Consider the following 19419-nt stretch of genomic DNA (forward strand, 5'->3'; position numbering starts at 1 on the left):
TATTTTGATTTTCCAGCCACCAAAATCTTCTCATCAATCTCTGCTTTTGAAGGTTTCTCAGCTCTCTCTTGCTTCTCTTTTTTTTTTTCCCCCTACTTTTCTTCTAAAGCAGTAGAGAGTGTGGAAAACAAACCAAACTTGTTTTATGATGACCTCAGCTGGTAGCAAAATGAATTCAGCTTGTCATCCAAAAGAAATTCCTACAGTTTAAAAGAAAATCTATAGAAATTAAAGATATTTCAGGGGAAACTCATACAAAAGAAAAGTGCACGCCTTTGAAAAACAAATCCCTATTTTACTTCTGTTGTTGTATTGCATTATTTGTTTACTACAAAGCTGTTGGTCCAAAGAAAGGAAGTTAATTGCTGAACAATGTTAATTTAAAGGCTTTATGTGATTTTTCATGCCACCAAATAAATCAGACAGAAATTGGATCAATAGAAAAACCTAATGCACATTGCTAATATTCACTGTAAAAATAACTTCAGTTGGGACGGGTGAATTTGAGCCCTTTCTTAACTGAGATAAGGATAAATACAAATTCAACCAGAAATTGTTTTTATCTCATGTTTCTTGCATTTTAAACCACAGAAAGAAACAGAGCTGATGGATGCCAGGAGAAAATACACCCCAATATTCCTTTCCATGCCATTCCCATGGACAGCATCACTTCTCCAGCCTAACGGGAACTGGTGAGAAAACACCAAAAACAAGGGGGAAAAACTGGTTTTTTTTAAGCCCAACCATCAGCCTGCAGCTCTGCAGCTCCAGCTTGGAGCTGACCCGATGGAACTTGGGCCAGCTGGGGCTCCCTGGGCTGTGGAAGGGACTGAAACAAGATGAGCTTTAAGGTCCCTCCCAACCCAAAGCATTTTGTGACTCCCTGAACTCCTCAGAGCTCTGCCCTGGCCAGTCCCAGCCCCCCCAAGGGCAGGGACACAAAAACCTCCCCCGTGCAGTGCTGGACTTCCCCCATTGTGAAAAAGCTCCTTGCAGCGATTAACTGGAATTTTCCTTGTTGGAACTTGCTCCTGCAGGTTTTGGAGAGCTAAGCCCTTGATCCCTCCCCATGGCAGGTGAGCAAACGGGGCAGGAGCCACCCTTTGCTCCTCACCTGCTGCAGTCCTGCCCTCCCAAGGCTTGCAAGTGCCCTGAGAGGGGAAAGCAGCTCGGGCATGGAATGTGCTCCTGCAGGAAAGCTCAGCACAATGTCTTGAACAGGCTCCAAGGAGACCTGGAGGGAACCTTGTGTTTTATCCTCACCCCTCCTGCAAATACTCAGCCACATCCTTGAAAGTGTTTTGTGAGTGACCAGGTAAGGATGTAAGGATCTGAGATGACCTTTTAAGAAGTTACAGCCCAACATTAATTAACGCAGCCTGTAATTAAGGGAACCCTCGCAACTGTGCAAACTCCACGCCCGAGGCTCTGCTCTGCCAGTACTGACTTTTCCTCTTATTTCACTGCCTGATAAAGGCATTGATTCATAGAAGTATTGACCAATCTCTACTTCTATTGACAGCAATTAACAGAGAGAGACTTGATGCTCATCAAAGTGAACAGATTCTCATTGAGAGCAGAAAAAAAACATCTGTCTTCACGTTTCATCCCCTCCATGCTCTGTGGTAAACTGGCAAGCACAAGGAAATACATTTATCATGGATCTTGTGGGTTTTCCTTGTGCAAGTATATTGGGAGTATTTCCACATTTCAGCTTTGCTGTGCAAAGGACCCAGTATCACCACAGACTTCAAACTCCTCTACTTAGAGGCCACTCTGCTGACAGAGAAGGTTGGTCCCTGTTTTGATGATGGGTTTGTAGGAAATACAGTGTGGTCTCAAGAAAAGACCTGGACAGTCCAAGTCAGTATTTCCTGGGGCTGGATCTCTGCTGGTGTGGGATTTGACCTCGGCTCAGATGTTTGATCCATGTCTTTCTGGTACTTGGAGGTAACACTGTCCCAAATTAATGTAATTATCATCAGACCTCACTCTCTGCACGCTGAACCACGCTTTAAAAGCCGCTGGTGAAAGAGGAGGCAGAATTATGGTGCTCAGAATGAATGATTCTCTTTCCAGATTGATCCAAACCCAGTCCAACCTGGCCTTGGACACTTCCAGGGATGGGGCAACCTTCTCTGGGCACCCTGCGCCAGGGTCTCAGCACCCTCCCATCCTCATCCCTCCCATCCTCATCCCTCACCTCCCGCAGCGCTGAGGCTCGGGCCGGGCGCTGCCTGCCCGGGGCTGTCCCGGCTCCGTTCCCGCGGCCATCCCGGCACCGGCGGCAGGGACAGCCGGGGACACCGGGGACAGCCGGGGACACCGGGGACAGGCGGCTCCGACCGCTGCCTCCGCTCCGCTTCCCGCAGCGCCGAGCGGGGCACCGGGTACCGAGCATCCTGCCCCGACCGCTGAGCATCGGGCACTGAGCACCGGTACCGGGCACTGAGCACCGGTACCGGGCACCGGGCGTTGGGCACCGGCTCCCCCGAGCCGCCCCCTCCCCGCTCCGCTCTCCTCCCGCCGGTGCCCGTTTGAGCGGGCGGATCCCTCCCCCTCCTCCCTCCGGAAAGTTGCACAAAGTTGGGTCAATCCGGGCTTTTCCCCCTTTCTATTCGCCGCGCTCCGCTGGGACGCGCTGCCCGCCCGCCCTGCCCGGGCCGGTGCCGCGGGGCGGGGGCACCGGGGGCGGGGGCGGCCCTGCCCGGCCCTGCCCCGGCGCTGACCCCGGGCCGGGCCGCGCATGCTCGGGGCTGGACAGCTCCGGAGAGGGAAATTTAAACCGGGGCCGGAGCGCGGCCCCGCCGCCGGCCCCGCGCACCGAGCGCCCGCCGAGCTCCGGGCGGCCCCGGGGCCCCGCCCGACAGGTTGGTGCACGGAGCGGCGGCAGCGCCGGGCGGGGGGTCGGGGATGGGGACCCCCGGGCTCCCTCCATGCCGGGGCAGCGGGGATGGGGACCCCCCGGCTCCCCGCATCCATCCATCCATCCATCCATCCATCCATCCATCCATCCATCCATCCGTCCGTCCATCCATCCCCGGGGCAGCGGGGCTGGGAATGCCAGGGCTCGCTCCATCCTGAGGCGCCAGGGCTGGGGATCCCCGGGCTCGTTCATCCCCGGGGCAGCGCGTTTGGGGAGCCGGTGTCCCCCTGACCCCCCGAGGCTGCGGGTCTCGGGTTTTTCCGGGCTCGCTCCATCCCCGCGGGTGCGGGGCTGGGGTTCTCCTCGGCTCCCTCCATCCCTGGGGCAGCGGTTCGGGGATTCTCCCGGATTTGGGATTCCCTTTCCATCCGCGGGCTGGGAACCACCAGGCTCCCTCCGCCCGCGGCGCAGCGGTGCTGGGATTCTCCCGGGCTCCCCTTCCATGACTGGGAGTCCAGGGCTGGGGTCTCCCTGTTCCCCTCATCCCCGCGCTCGGATCGCTGCAGCTCCCGCAGCTTTTTCACCCAAAATGCGACGGATGCTGCTCGGGGGATGAGAGCAGCCCAAGGCGGGAGCGCTCCGGGCCGGCTCGGGGCTCCCAGTCCCCTGACCCTGTCGGTAGCTGTCCCTCCCTCAGGGGTCCCTCTCTGGGATGGGATCATCCCCCGGGAAGTTTTCCTGCCTTTCCCAGCGCCAGCAGCGCACCTGGCGGTGCCGGTGCCCGGGCCGGGCTGTGCCGTGCCCGGTGCCGGGGCTCGGGCGGGGTCGGTGGCTCCCGCCGCTGCTGAAGTGCTGGATAGCTACTGCTGCTGACCGCTGCCTTCTGCTGCTTCCCCAGGAGATGATAGAGAGCGATATCCCGTCCATAATGTCAGGAATCATTAGGAATTCAGGGCAAAACCACCACCCCTCGCAGGAGTACAGGTGAGGTTTTATCCGTCTCAAAAACGTGCACTGCGCTGGCACAGCTGCCAACTCCTGCTGCCTCCTCCTGGTTTCCTAAAAAATCCTTCTAGCATGTAGAAATCCACTTTTCTTCTTCTTCTTTAATTTTTTTTAAGCTATCTGAATTATTCCTCCTCTCTAAATAAGATTTCTAAGGCTGATGACCAGTTACAATGCATTCCTTATTCAGAAACATTCCTGTTTAAAGTATTCACAATGGTGGCATTGGGATGAAGGCTGGACTTGATAATCTTGGAGGTCTTTTACATCCATAATCATTCTGTAATTCTGTGATTCTCTGATTTTGATACTAACCCATATTTGATAAACACACCTCCAAAACCTTGGGCTGACCTCTCTCTAAATCCTCTGTCCTGTGTGAGTGTTGCCACAGAAGGAGATTCTCATTAAAATACAATAATTTAAAAGTTCCCTTTTGCATTGTTATGGAGCAGTCATGGAGAGACTAAACAAGAGACACTGGAGGAGTTTTTAATTAAAACAAGCACTTGTGTAGCACTGACAACCTGTCAAAGAGCTTTTAATATGGGTGGGAACAAACCTGGCTTTGCCAAGAGCCTTTCATAATTTAATTTACCTGCACCACCGTGCTTCCATTTATCATTTCAAAGCATTGTTAGAGGTTACAGGAGGGTTCTGCATGAGTTACAGAGCCCTGGGTTATGTTAGGTTACATTTTGTCACATGATGCAAAGCTCCAAGAAATACAGAACACACGCAGCACGTCCCAGTTCTCACAGCAAAACAGAAAGAAAATTAATTCCTTTTTTTTTTAATATAAAATGAGCATTGAGAGGCTCCTTCCTCCCAGCCTGAGGGGTTTGCAACCTTTCCTGGGGCTGCTGCAGGTATTCTTCCCCTGGCCTCTCTCTATTCAAAATGCAAAGGCTGCAGCTCAGCCTCTTGCAGCTCAACAAGGGATTTGTTTTAGCCCCTGCAGCCTCTGGGGAAAAGGTTTGTGCCTCTGCTTTTGCTCTTTGCCGAGGCACTGTTTGCTCGGGGCATTTTTCTTGACTACGTAAATATTGGTGAAGAAATTATTGGGGATTTAAGGAAGGGTGTGGGTGAGAGGGACTTCTGGGGACGTGGGTTTAAGGCTGGATCTTCAGTGCCCTGCAGAATTCAGCACCTTAACAAAGCCCCCTTTTTAGGGAGAGGACTGTTCTTTAACTCAGAGCTGCAGGAAATAAAAATTGCTTTTTGGGGGAAAAAGATAGGATTTCTCTTACTGAAGTAAAAAAAATCATAACTTTCTTCTTTTCCTCTTTTTAAAAACCAGCTTTGGGTTCTCTGTGAAACATTTTAAACTCAGTTCTCTAAAGTTTTTCACCCACTTGTGATTTTTTTTTTTTTACCACGGCTTTAAAACGAATTATTTGACCTCGTTTAATAGCGGCAAATTCTGATAAAAATGCATAAAATCTGAACTGCACCATAAATGCAGAGCAGTATTTGTCCTACTTCATGAGAAAACACTTTGGATTATGTAAAAGAAAATCTTTTAGACTGAATGATTTTAAGAAAAGAATAGACCTGTCAAATTCTATCAGCTCTGTTTACTCTCCTGCTGTCACCACAGTCCAAGACTGGAACCCACAGTCCTGAGTTCTCCATGGGGGAGCATCAAGGCTCCACAAAATGGGGAATGGCCTCCAATTAGCGAGTGGGAGGCTGGGGCTGTGCTGAGAATACTCTTCTGTCTCATTTGGAATCTTTCAATGGGACAGTTGGACTTGGAGGAGCCCCGGCTCCGCTGGGAAGGGAGGGGATCAAACCCCCAGACACCCATCAGCTTGCAGGCAGATTGTGCTTACAGCTGGAAAACTTGGCTTTTTGGAACTTTTAAAAAAAATTTTTTATAATTTTTTTTTTTTTAATAAAAGGAATGTGGGAAAAAATCTGATTTTAACAAATCTTGTTGCAGCTCCAAAGCAGCTGCAGCGAATTTGCTGCGGCTCGGGGTGGTGACGAGGTTTTGGCTGCTGTGTGGAAATCCCAGGACTTTTTGCACCCCACTAAAATGATTTTAGGCAAATATCTCTCTGTGGGACATAAAACAGCACAGGGATGATTAAGGGCCATCAGATCTCCTCCTCTGCCTGTTTTTATGGTGCTGTCACTGCCTGGCTGCAATGCAAAGTAATTCTTTATTTTAGCAGCTGCCTCTCTTAGTTTCCTACAGAAAATACCACCATTTTCAATATATTTGCCCTTTAGGGCTGACAAATATTTCTAATAATTCCATATTGCATTTAAGGGAATGAAAGTAGAGAATTTTAACACACACAAGAATTTTTAACCCTTAACACTTCCTCCTTGTTAATCATCATTAACAATTTAACGTGTTTTAGTGCCAGTATTTTGATTTTAAATCACAGCACAGGCAGACCACACGTTTTCTACACAGTGGTGGCTCATGGTAGCTCCAGCACACAAAGCTGTGCAAATTACAGGAGCCAGCTCCAGGCTTTTCCCATGGAATTTATGAGCTGATTCCTGGGAATCCAGGTTCTTCAGCTCCTGAGTGCTGTGGCCTTCAAGCAATATTTTGAATTGAAATATGGACTCTGTCATTTTGATTTTAAGATCTGATTTAACAATATGTGGTGTAAGAGCCACATTTCTATTTTTTTTTTTGTTTTGTTATGTATTTCCAGTTGTGGAGAGTTTTGAAGGCCTTGCAATGCATTTTCTATATGTTAAACAGGAATTAGGCTTTAAATTACCTACTTTTGATCCAAAGGTGTTAATCATTAATAATTCAATATATTAGATGATTATATTGTCCTTTACCCCATTTTCATGACCTCTTTGATTCTTAAAAAATTGTCTATATTCATTACCTCATTAGTCTGATCAATTTTTTCCATAATTGCTTTATGTTGTCATAGTACAGTGTAAAATCAGATTAAGAGGCACAGAACTCCATAAATTCCAGGCATGACAACATTCCACAGTGGGAAAAGATGACAAATCTCTAATTTGAGCACATTTGTTGTGTTCTCATATCTGGGAGGTTTTTTGGGTTTTTTTTTGCACTGGGGTTTCTGGAGAGGAAGTGACACCTGGGATGGATGGATGGATGGATGGATGGATGGATGGATGGATGGATGGATGGATGGATGGATGGATGGATGGGAGTGTGCACACAAAAGGTTACAAATGCATCACTAACAACACCCTAATTGTTCCTGGAGAAAATGCCAGTGTCCATTCCTGTGACATTCCCCAGGCAGTGAGATAATGACTCCCCGAGTGCCCCAGGAATTCCAGCACGGGAGTGGCTTCATTCTTCCCCAAAAAAAAAAAAAAAAAAGTGAGAAACCTCCAAGGAATCAGTCAAACTGGATTGATTTAAGTGGATTAGCACAACTGTTTCCTCAGCACTCCTGAGATGTGCTGATCTGGAGGAGTTAAAATTTGTGGCCTTTTGCTTCTCCCGGAGCTGGTTTGGGGCAGCACCTCGGGGTCCTGTGAGAGCAGAAGGGGCTCATCCCTTACCTCAGAAAGGCCAAAAGAGGGAAAGAGAAAGGGAGCTGGGATTTTTCCAGCATTCCTGGGGGATCCCAGAGGCTCATTGCACCCCCTGGAGCTGCTGCAGGCTCAGCCACTGAAGGGGTTCTGAGAGCCCTGCCCAGGGACAGGTTCTGGGGCTGACACCCCCTCCACACTGCCCTGACACCTACACAAGGCTCCAGTGCCAATGAACAGCAATTCCCAAGGAAAAAGCAGCTTCCCAGTCTGACCATGGTCCTGGTTTTAACATAAAATATTCCTGTTTTATATTAAAACAAGCCCGGTGCTCCAGCATGTTTGGCTTGTTCTGACATCGGTCCAAAAACTGATTTTTGAGTTGTTTGGTTCGGGATTTTTTCCCCAAACAGGTTCCAGAGTCAGATCCCAGCTGTATTTGGCAAATCCCAGCCTAGGGATGGTGAGGGCAGAGCAGGGAATGAGTGGCTGGGGGTGCAGTGCTGCCATCACCTCTCGTTTCCTCTTGGGTTTAAGCATTGCACATTTCACTGTAATCCAGGTTCCCCTGATCCCACAGCAAATTTGGGTCATGGGGGTTGTGAAATAGGGAGCTGGGATGGGTAAAAGGCTCCAAGAGTGCAGCTGTAGCCTGTTCTTAGAGCCAAGCACCTTTGCAGGTGATTTTCAGAGAGTCCAGCACGGTGCAAGGGAAGGAGACCATCACCACCTGCCAGCTTAATGATGATATTGAATTTTTCCTCACTAGTTTTTGTTCTGATAATGAAATGTTCCTTGAGTTATAGATAAGGAGGGACCCTCTTTATCCCTGGAAAGCTGCTTAATTTTTGTTCTGATTTCCAGCAAGGCCAGAAACAACTCAGAGATCTTGAAGACAGAGGGAGGGGTGGGATGATGGTCTGGGACTGGGGGTGTGTTGTGCCTTCAGGGAGGAATCACAGACCAAAAACTCTGGGAGCTGCTGGATAAAGCAGGAGAGGAGCTGGGGCAAAAACAAGTTGGAAAGGGCAGCTGATTGTGAGTGTGGAAACCAGAAAATAGTGGGGGGAAAAAGCATCTGAGAGGCAGAAAAAGGGAGGGGATAAAGGGAAGGAGCAGAGCAGCTGGAAGGAGGAGCTGAAGGAGATGGGGAAGTTGAATCCTTCAGGAAAACAGAGGGCACTTCTCACTATGGACACAGCTGGAGAGTCACAATATAAATATTTTCCTTGTCCTGCACATAAGAACTCTCTGTGCTGCCCTGAGGATTTTGTGTAAGCCCAGACAAAGGAAAACACCACTTCTAGGAGAGGCTTCCTTTGGACTCTTCCTGTCCAGTTGTCTCTGACTGGATAAACCATTGCAAACAGTTAATCAAGAACCCATCACCCAATTCCTCCAGCCTGTTGAGCAGCTGTGTCACCTAAACCTGGGCTAAAAACTCAGGTGGCAGTGCTGAAAATGGGGAAAAACCCTGTCCATTGAGTGAGACTTAAAACCCTGGAGCATCCCAAATGCAGCTGTGGGGTTTTGTTTCAGGTGGAGGTGATGAGTTATTGAGGAGATCCTGACAGTCTCCAGGCATGAGTTCACCATCCCATGCAACGTGGAGGTGGATAATTCATGGATAATTCCCCTGGCAGTGGTTCCTGAGGTGAGGAATCACCTTGAGCTCAGCCTGAGGGAAGGTGGCAAAGCCCCACTGGTGAGTTCAGACTCAGATCCAGCTCTGGTGTTAAACTCCTGCAAGGCCAGGCCAGGAATGACTCCAATTCCACCTTGTGCCACAGCAGGATGCTCTTGATGGTGAGGAGAAAAAGGTGAAGGTACCTTTAGGGAGCTGTGAGTGGGGATTTTGTGCTGCTGGCAGGCTCTGGTGAACTCTGCCAGGATCAGATCTGGAAAGGGGTCTCATTCCAAGGTGCTCCTGATCCAATTACCCTGAGGGCATAAATATTTTGGGCAGATAACCCCAGAGCAGACTGTAAAGACTAACAGTGCCAAGGAGCACTTCTCTATCACACCCAGTTTTCCAGGCACTTTTCCCAGGATCAGCATCCTGGGATACACAGGAGAACTAGGCTTGAAACCCTCAGCACCCTCTGGATTCTCATCCTTGCAGGTGCCTTCCCAGGAGAGAAACAGAAGCATGGGATGTTTTACTGCAGAGGGGTAGAAGTGGAGTTGCATCATTTCACCACACCCCAAAAATAACCAACACCACGTTTGCAACACCTCTGGTGGGGCTGCAGCCTCTCCTTGCTGGGGTTCAGGGGCTCAGGGGCTGTTCCAGGAGCCCTGGGAATGAGCAGGGGAGGCTCAGCAGTGCATTAATTACAGCCTATCACTATTTATCTCATTTACATGCACTGAAAGGCTGCTTTTACCACAGTGCCCCATTGTGCCAGGGGCTGTGAACACCCAGCCAAAGGCAGGAGCTCTGACTCCTGGAGTTTGTCCTCCTGGAATTTACCCTCCTGGACTTTATCCTCCAAAGTGAGATGAGCAGGGTGGTGGTGGTGGTGGGGAACTGAACCAAATCCCACCTGGTATTCCAGTTTATGGATCTTTAGCTGTCTTGGCACTGGCAGTTTTCAGGTCAGGAAGACTGAATCCCAGGAGATGACAGTGTTGGTTTTTCCTGTGCCTGGCTCTCTCTTTTTTTGCAGTTAAATTAGAATTTCTTCACTGGAAGGAGGGCACACATTGAGCCCGTGGCCTGGGAGATGTGCTGGGTTTATGCTACAGAATATTTTAAAACTCCTCAGCCAGGCAGCAATGGGGATTCTTTAAAATTTCACCTTCTTTAAGACATGAGAGATCTCAACACTGGTTTTGAAGGCAGCTTGAAGAATAACCCTTAAACTTGAAACCATGGAATCATAGAATTATCAAATCATGGAATCACAGAATCATCAAATCATGGAATCACAGAATCCCAGAATGGGAATCACAGAATCACAGAATGGTTTGGGTTGGAAGGGACCTTAAGTATCTTGTTTCTGCCATGGGCAGGGATGTAATTCTGATTGAATTTGCTTTTCCCCTCATTTTTAATAGATTGTTAATTTGATAACTAGCAAATCCATTTAAAACAAAAAGCGTAGTGAACAGGCTGAGGTGGTTTTAAAAGAACTGTAAACTCAAATAGGGAAGGGAAGGGAAGGGAAGGGAAGGGAAGGGAAGGGAAGGGAAGGGAAGGGAAGGGAAGGGAAGGGAAGGGAAGGGAAGGGAAGGGAAGGGAAGGGAAGGGAAGGGAAGGGAAGGGAAGGGAAGGGAAGGGAAGGGAAGGGAAGGGAAGGGAAGGGAAGGGAAGGGAAGGGAAGGGAAGGGAAGGGAAGGGAAGGGAAGGGAAGGGAAGGGAAGGGAAGGGAAGGGAAGGGAAGGGAAGGGAAGGGAAGGACCATTGACTCGGAGAAAGAGCCATTTTGCAGCTTCTCTAGTTATTAAACACTATTACATCTTCATATCCATTTAAAACAGAGCCTCAAACAGTAACACCAATTTCCCAGCCGACACCAGAGCCTTTCCTCGCCCCTATCCGTGTCCCTGGAGCGGATGCTGAGCGGGACGCGCAGTCCCACCTTCCCGGGGCTGGGAGCATCCCGGGTGAGGGCTGGGCAGGAGCCGGGCTGGCCGGGAATGCGGCCCGGGAGGGCTGATCTGACCCGGGAAGGCTGATCTGGCCCGGGGCAGGGCTGATCTGGCCCGGGGCAGGGCTGATTTGGCCCGGGGCAGGGCGGATCCCGCAGAATTTGCTGGTTGCGGTTCGCACCGAGCGGGCGCTGACCCCGTTAGTGCCGCCTGGGCCGGCAGCGCTGGCGGGGCGCGGGGTGCCAGATGGCGAGGGGACGTGTGTTGTGTGTCGCCTGTCACTCGGGGCAGATTAATGGGAGGTTTGTAAAGAGGGAGCGGGTGGGGGGGTGGGACAATTAAGCGGGGTCCCCAAAGACAATGGGGACACGTGCCGCGGGCGCGGGCGTTGGGCGCACAAAGGGCCCGCGGCTCCCCCTGCACGGAACCAACTGTTGCGAACGACCCCGAGCCTGCCCGGTTTTCAAATCATTTCATGCCCCTGTTTTCTTCCAATCCAGCCAATCTCCGAGCCGGGAGAGCCGTCACCTGATGGGGTTTGCTGCTTTTTTTTTTTTTTTTTTTTTTTTGGCCTTTTTTTTTTTTTTAATGGATGGAAGTCCCCAAGCCTCGCGAAATAACGGCGTAACCATGGCAATGCTAATTATTGCCCTATAACTACAGTAGGAGAGAGAACGAGGGGTAGGCTGCGAGGGAGATTTGAAGAGGGTTTTTTTTTTTCTTTGGCTCTTGGTCCCGTGTTGATTTTTTCCCTCTTTTCTCCTATACAAAATCTTTTTGTAAACAAGTGGTATTTTGCTCTAAAGATCTCCCCGACAGTGGTTCAGGGAGCCTTGATAGGTGTTTCTGGAATTCCTGAATAGAGGAGCTGAAAGCTCCACGCCAGGCAGGCACGGGAGTTCTGCCTTGCTCTTTTAAGCTGATTTAGAGTCGTGTAAAACATAAAAGATGCTTCAGCAAGAGACCAGATTTATTTAAGGTTCCTGCAGCATCACTTGGCAGCAAACACACATCAGCAGCAGACACGACTTTAACACATCTCTGAGAGCTCTTGAAAGCAAAAGGGTTTGAAAGCAAAATCAGCTGCATCCAACTAAATTATGTTCTTCTGAGAGATAAAGATGTTTTCCTGGATATGAATCCCTTTAGGTTTACCCTGGGTGTCGAGTGACAACTTCCTGACATGTCCTAATTACTGCTTTACTCCTCAAGGTACCAGAGACTCCTGTAATACTGTTCCACATAAATTAATTAATTTAGCCTTTCATTTGCAAGAGTTCTTTTATCGACTTTAAAAAATGGGGAGTTTGGACCGCACAGGAATTTTTGAGTACTGTAAATATATTCCAATATTCCTGTTTTGTACCACATGCTCTATCAGAAGCAAAGCAAAACAGGTGATCTGGAGCATGTAAAAGGTGTCAAAAGCAGAGCTTTAAACCAAAAGCAGCCTGTCACAGCTGTGCCTGCTGTTGTTGCTGGTGCCTGGCAGATATGGTGCCTCCAGTCTCAAATCCTTTCATTCTGGTCCTTTACTCTGTCAAAAACTGCCTAAAAATTGGTTTTTTAAGTATCAATAACTTAATGTGTCTGAATGGAAGATATCAGCAGTTCAGACTGTGAAGTTCTTTTTATGCAGCTGCTGATCTGTCACCGCTGACAGGATCCAGGGGCTGGAAAAGTTTTCCCAGGTGTTCCAGCAGCAGCACATGTATTCCCCAGGAGCTGGGCACAGAGCTCCTTCCAAGGCTCTGGATTGCAGGGTTAATACAGAATGACCAGGCTCTAAGTCCTGGTTTCTCCCCCATCAAAGCCAAATAAGTGCAAATTTCTGACAGATGTGAAAATAAGGAATCAGTCTGGGTTTGCTTCCAGGCAGTTTTCTCTGCTGGGTTGCTGGGCCTTCTTCCTCTACAAATGCTCCACAAGAGGTTTTCTTAACCAAAATGTTCCAGACTGGACAAAGGAACACCAGACCAGGTAAAGGGTGTCAGCAACCAGCTGTAAAACCACAGGGCACATCTGGATTTGGATACAGAATTCCAGCCTGGTGGTTCTTCCCCCTGACCTGCAGGAGCTTTGGCACCCATCACTCTCTCTCCAGGGACAATGCAGCAATTCCTGCTCCCTGTTAACCTCCCCTGCTGCTTTGCAGGCTCCTGGCCTCAGACCCATCCCAGCTGAGTGAGGATGAGCTCCCAGGGGATTTGCAGTCCCTGTCCTGGCTGACATCCGTGGATGTGCCTCGGCTCCAGCAGATGGCCAGTGGGAGAATGGATTTCAGCCTGGGGGCCCAGAGTGCCATGCTCCAGCAGACAGGTACTGTGGGATGGGAACTGGGAATTGGGAATAACTGCTCCTTACACAGCACAACCTGCCCCTGCCACTCCCCCTCAGGCTGCCTTTTCCTATCCTTTTACATTTTGCTTCCTGCCCAGACCTAGAGCCTGTTGGCTTCTCAGGAGGGCTCTGCTGGTGCCTTCCTCCCATTCCAAGAGGGAGAGAGCTCCAGCACTGGCAACACTCAGATCCCATGGGAATTTCTGTTCAGTGCAGCTGCTGGTGACTTGTTGGGCTGAGGTATTTTAAGTGCTGGGTTTCAGAGGTTTTCAACAGCTCTGAAATTAGACAATTAATCTTTTTGCTTTGTTCCAACACTGATAAAACAAAGGGCACTTCATTTACCTCACAGCTCTTTGCTTCTTGCAGCCTTGCAGTGTGTGTTGGTCGAACTCCTTTCTTTCCCTTGTGAACATCCTTTAGGTAAACACACCTCACAGAGCTCAGAGTGTCACCCTGCCTGCCTGAGAGCACAAATCCAGCTAATGCTGAGTGTGTTGTTTCTCTTTTGTAAGACACTGTCACCACTGTGGGCTCTTAAACAGCTGCCGCCTCTCATTCCCTGCCTAACGAGTTTTGGGAGCAGCTGATGTCATCTGGGCAAGCTGTGAAAAGCCAGAGAGGTTGGATTCTCCACTCCAGAGCTTCCCTGTGCTCAGCTGCATCTATTAAGCCCCTTCCCTGAGCTGTGCCTCCATGGGAGCATCCCTTGCCTTCCTCTCTCCACGCCAGGTGCCGTGGGGAACGCGATGCACTCGGCACCCGGAGCGATGATCCATGTCCAGGCCAGCCTCCCCCAGGGAATCCTGGGCCTCAATTCCATTTCAACACATGGAGCCAATGTAAGAGCAGCCCTTGGAGGCTCATTATTGCCCCAGCTCCTGGGACAAGGTGGTGGTAATTCCTTGACTGTTGTGTTTCTCTCAGCAGATGAGCCCCTACGCCGTGGGTGGGCAGCTGTCCCCCGGTTTGCAAACACAGCAACAGCTCTTCCCTCCTCCTCCTCCTCCTCATCCTCCTCCTCCTCACTCCCAGCAGGTGTTTGCCCTGGCCCAGAACCCCCAGCAGGTACTGGTATGTGCTTGTTGTCTGTCTTGAAGTACCTGCCAAGATTAAACCTAGATGTCTTTTAAAAGAAAACCAAAATGTCCCTGAACCCACACACCCACTGGACATTTTGCATCTGTCATTTCCCTTCTTTTCCCTGTGCACACAGTGTAACCCAGCAGCAATCTACAACACATCCTATGGGACACAGCCACACTATTCCCAGCCACGCCTGGCTCCCCACTCTGCCCAGGAATTGCACCCAAAGCATTATCCCAAGCCCATCTACTCCTACAGGTGAGTGGGGAGCAGGGAGCACATTGCCTACAGCCTGTCCTGGGATGGCTGTGACACTGCAGGGGTGTCTGAGTCCTTTGGGAGGGAACAAAAATCCCCTCATCCATGCAGGAGTTGTGTGCAAGCCGCCTCTGAGGGGTGGCAGGAGTGAACAAGCAAAGTAATTCCTGGAGAGCAGCACAGTGGGGGAGTAACAGCACAGAGGAGTAAAATCTGAGGATTGCAGGGAAGTGGTCACAGCACCCAGCCTGGCAGAGCCCCAGAAGAAGGGTTTGGGTAATCCTTTTGGGAATGTGGTGTGACTCCTGGGGATGGTGCTGTGAAGGGCCAGGAGTTGGACTCAGTGATCTCGGTGGGTCCTTTCTAAATCAGCTTATCCTGTGATTCTGTGACTTCTGAGCCCTTGGGAACAGGAATCCCAGGATCCAGCTGTCTGTGTCTGAAGAGGTGGGTGCAAGGGTGCTAGGCCAGAAGGAGGCATGGAGTGACAGGACAAGAGGAGTGAGTTCCCACTGCCAGAGGCAGGGTTAGATGGGATATTGGGAAGGAATTCCTCCCTGCGAGGGTGGTGAGGCCCCAGCACTGGCTGCCCAGAGAAGCTGTGGAAGCATCCAAGGCCAGGTTGGACATGACTTGGAGCAACCTGGGCTAGTAGAAGGTGGCAGGGGGTGGAATTTAGGGTGAGCTTTAAGGTCCCTTCCCACCCAAGCCATTCCATGATTCCAAGCCATTCCTGGGTTTCCTGCCCGCAGCTGTTTGATCGCCATGGCACTGAAGAACAGCAAGACTGGGAGCCTGCCCGTGAGCGAGATCTACAGCTTCATGAAGGAGCACTTCCCCTACTTCAAGGTACCTGGGCAGCTTGGAAGTGCCACATCCCAGCCCCCTTTCCCCCATGGTGTGGTGTTGTTGGGTCCCCAGGACGAGGTGAGAGATGAGAATTTGACTCCAAGTTCTTAGAAGGCTCATATCATCATATCATATATCATAATTACACTACCCTACATTACATTATATGTAGGGATATACTAAAACTATACTAAAGAAAGAGAAAGGATACATGAGAAGGTTAGACAAGGATGACAATAAAAACCCATGACACACCAGAGAGTCTGACACAGCTGGACTGGAATTGGTCATTAAGTAAAAACAATTCCCACGGAACCGATCAAAGACGCGCCTGCCACATTCCAAAGCAGCAAGACGCAGGGAGAAGCCATCAGATAATATTGTTTACATTTCTCTTCTGAGGCTTCTCAGCTTCTCAGGAGAAAAAATCCTGGCAAAAGTGATTTTTTAGAAAGTATCACGGTGACACCTGTGGCTGCTCCCATTAACCCCTTCCTGCCCCTCGCAGACTGCCCCCGATGGGTGGAAGAATTCCGTGCGCCACAACCTGTCCCTGAACAAGTGCTTTGAGAAGGTGGAGAACAAACTGAGCGGGACCTCCCGCAAGGGCTGCCTGTGGGCCCTCAACCCCGCCAAGATCGACAAGATGGAGGAGGAGATGCAGAAGTGGAAGAGGAAGGATTTGGCTGCTATTCACAGGAGCATGGCTAACCCAGGTAGGGCCCTCATTCCCCAGGCTGCACATCCATGGCATTCCCTGCACGGCCTCCAGGGTTACTGTCTGGGGGAATATTTTAATATTGAGTCATATTTAATGCACTTTTCATAGAGAAGCATTTTAATGCTGTTTCTTGCCTGTTCTTGTGCAGAAGTATCCCTTTCCTAAGACGTTTTCTTATTTATAAAAGAGAATTTTATATCATTTATACAATAATATTATAAACATTATGTAGTTATATCTATTATCTATATAATCTAATATATATCTATCTATATAGATATATAATATCATTATATTATATTATATTATATTATATTATATTATATTATATTATATTATATTATATTATATTATATTATATTATATTATATCATATCATATCATATCATATCATATCATATCATATCATATTATGATGATATAATCTATAATATTATCTATATCTATATCTATGGATTTGTATTAGATCTAACATTATCTATAATATATGTATTATTCATATCTTATTTATTCGTAATTCCCCCCCTTATTTATAACATTTCTTATTTATAAAGAAGCACATTTTCTGAGCTTTGATGAGCTCGGTATTGACAAAGTCTACGGGAGTTTTTTGCTACAAAATCAGTAATGTGCAGTCAGTGATAAATTACACGTTATTTGTTTAAAAGCAAAAGGGCCATTGCAATAGTCAGGAGTTTTTTGTAGTTATTTGGGAGACAAGCAGAATTTTTTTGTACTTATAGGTACACAAAATTCTGAGTGTTCCTCTGACCGCAGAGTTCTGCAGCTGGGGGTGAGCTGCCATCAGGGGTGGCTGGGCTGCTCTGCAGTTCCATGATCATTCCTTTAGCTCAATCAGGGACAACCATGGAAGTGGATTTGGGGAAGGAATTAGGTGACGTTTCTTTGCTCCCTGAACGGTCACAGCCATGGGTCTCACAATCAGTCCATGCCATAAATGCAGTTGTGCTTTGGGCAGTCCCTGCTTGAACAAACGGGTTAAAGCATCTCTTTTCCTCCTTGGAATGGGCAGAGGAGCTGGACAAGCTGATCACTGACAGACCCGAGAGCTGCAGGCGGCCCCACAAGCAGGCAGAGCCCGAGGGGCCCCCCCTGGGCCGGATCTCCGTGTCCCAGCTCCAGCCCCAGCCCATCATGACGCTGTCCCTGCAGTCCCTCCCGCTGCACCACCAGCTCCAGACCCAGGCTCGCCTCGCCCCCAACTCGCCAGCACCCGCACAAACTCCTCCTCTGCACACCCTGCCCGACATGAGCCACAGCCCCCTGCCCCACCACCCCATGGGGCGCGCCTCGGACTTCCCGAACGTGGCGGTGGACATGAGCACGGAGGTGGATGCTCTGGATCCCAGCATCATGGATTTCGCACTGCAAGGTACGGGGCAAGGCACTGGGGGAGGGCAGAGCTGGGGTTTGTGGCTGTGTTAACGCTGAATAAACAACCAGGATCCTCAGTGGGATGCTCTGGGTGTTGGCATCTGCAGGGTGACTTCCCGGGTTGCCTTCGGTGGATTTTGTCCCTGTGCCAGGTGGGAGAGCAAAGCAACTTCCTGGCTCCAGTGGGGGGAAGCAGGGGTGTCCAACCAGCTGGATCTGGGACACGACATCTCTCTGCCCCTGGGAAAACAGAGCTCTGCTCATGCTTTGGGGTCCTCCTTCTGTGCAAGTAGAACTTCTCTGGTTTGTGGCAATGCCTGACATGGTCCTGGATAGAGCACAGGTAGAGAGGTGCTGTCTGGAAAGGTCTGGAAGCAGAGGATCTGGGAGATAGACACACTTGCTGCCCAGAAAAATCTGGAATCACAGGATTTGGGAGATCTGACACACTTGCTGGAGAAAGGTCTGAAATGACAGATTTGGGGGATCAGGCTTGCTGCCCAGAAAGGTCTGGAATCACAGGATTTGGGGGATCAGGCTTGCTGCCCAAAAAGGTCTGGAATCACAGGATTTGGGGGATCAGGCTTGCTGCCCAAAAAGGTCTGGAATCACAGGATTTGGGGGATCAGGCTTGCTGCCCAGAAAGGTCTGGAATCACAGGATTTGGGGGATCAGGCTTGCTGCCCAGAAAGGTCTGGAATCACAGGATTTGGGGGATCAGGCTTGCTGCCCAGAAAGGTCTGGAATCACAGGATTTGGGGGATCAGACTTGCTGCCCCTTGCACCACCATGGTCCCACCCTCGAGCATCAAATGAAGCCATTTAGTCCTGGCCCCGGGGGACCTGGGGATGTGCTGCTGTGAGCAGGATTCCATCTTTTCCAGGGAACATTTGGGAGGAGATGAAAGACGACAGCTTCAGCCTGGACACCCTGGGTGCCTTCAGCAACTCCCCCCTGCATCTCTCCGACTGCGAGCTGGGCACGCCCGGCCTCACGCCCGTGTCCAGCGGCAGCGACCGCTCCTTCTCCGACCTGCAGGTCACTGGCCTTTACACCACCTACACCACCCTGGACAATGTGGCAGCTGCTCAGTACATGAACCCCCAAGGCAACAAACCCATCCCTCTGCTCTGAGCTAGGCACCGTTCCACGGATCCCCAGGGACGGTTCTTCCCCGTGGTTAAAATCCGACCGGGAAGCTCCAAAGGGCTCGTCCTGCTTTGGGATGCGTTGGCTGCTTCCAGCGTGTGAGGCCAAAATAAATCAAGCTGGGACTTGTAAAACCACTTTCCCCCATGGCAAGGGCATGGACACTTGTGTTGTGGGACTGGGGAGCTCTCCAGAAGGAGCTGGAAGGCAGCAGGAACTTTCACTGGAATGTAACTGAGCTAAAAATCACCCAGTAAAGGGAATTAAATTTATTCCACACCGTGGTGGGGCTGCTGTGACACCACTGTCACAGAAGCCACCACAAGCCAAGGGGCTGGCCAGCCCCAAGGTGGTTGATTGTGCCCCTGGTGTGTAATTTTTTAATTAATTTGCCAAATTGGACAAAGACCTCCCCCAGTTCCTGGAGACGTTTGCACCACTAACACTTTTCTGATGTAACTGTTGTTAATTTATTGTTAGGAGGTAGGAAAATGGAGCAAAACCACTAAAAAAGGAAAACTCACCTCCCTAGCAAACCACTGTTATATCTAGATTTGTAAAAGTCCTCACCCCTGAAGGAAGTGGTACTACTGAACTATTAAACTGATCACTGGCTAGAGGATTTTTTTTAGGAATTATGCCAATTTTTAGGATTTTAAAAAA

The 19419-nt window shown here is 49.6% G+C and overlaps 1 protein-coding gene across 1 annotated transcript; it reads left to right on the top strand.

Moving 5' to 3' along the window:
• Window positions 1-3767: 3767 nt before the first annotated feature.
• FOXN4 (forkhead box N4) lies at window positions 3768-18741 on the top strand (the record flags this gene model as incomplete). The annotated part of the gene is made up of 9 exons (XM_084217294.1): window positions 3768-3850; window positions 13113-13276; window positions 14030-14139; window positions 14228-14365; window positions 14514-14641; window positions 15394-15490; window positions 15999-16206; window positions 17245-17604; window positions 18491-18741. 9 exons carry the CDS (start codon window positions 3768-3770, stop codon window positions 18739-18741), a joined length of 1539 nt encoding a protein of 512 aa, XP_084073420.1.
• Between the last annotated feature and the right edge of the window lie 678 nt (window positions 18742-19419).

This window comes from Fringilla coelebs, assembly GCF_963513975.1.
Source record: "Fringilla coelebs genome assembly, chromosome: 17".
NCBI lineage: Eukaryota > Metazoa > Chordata > Aves > Passeriformes > Fringillidae > Fringilla > Fringilla coelebs.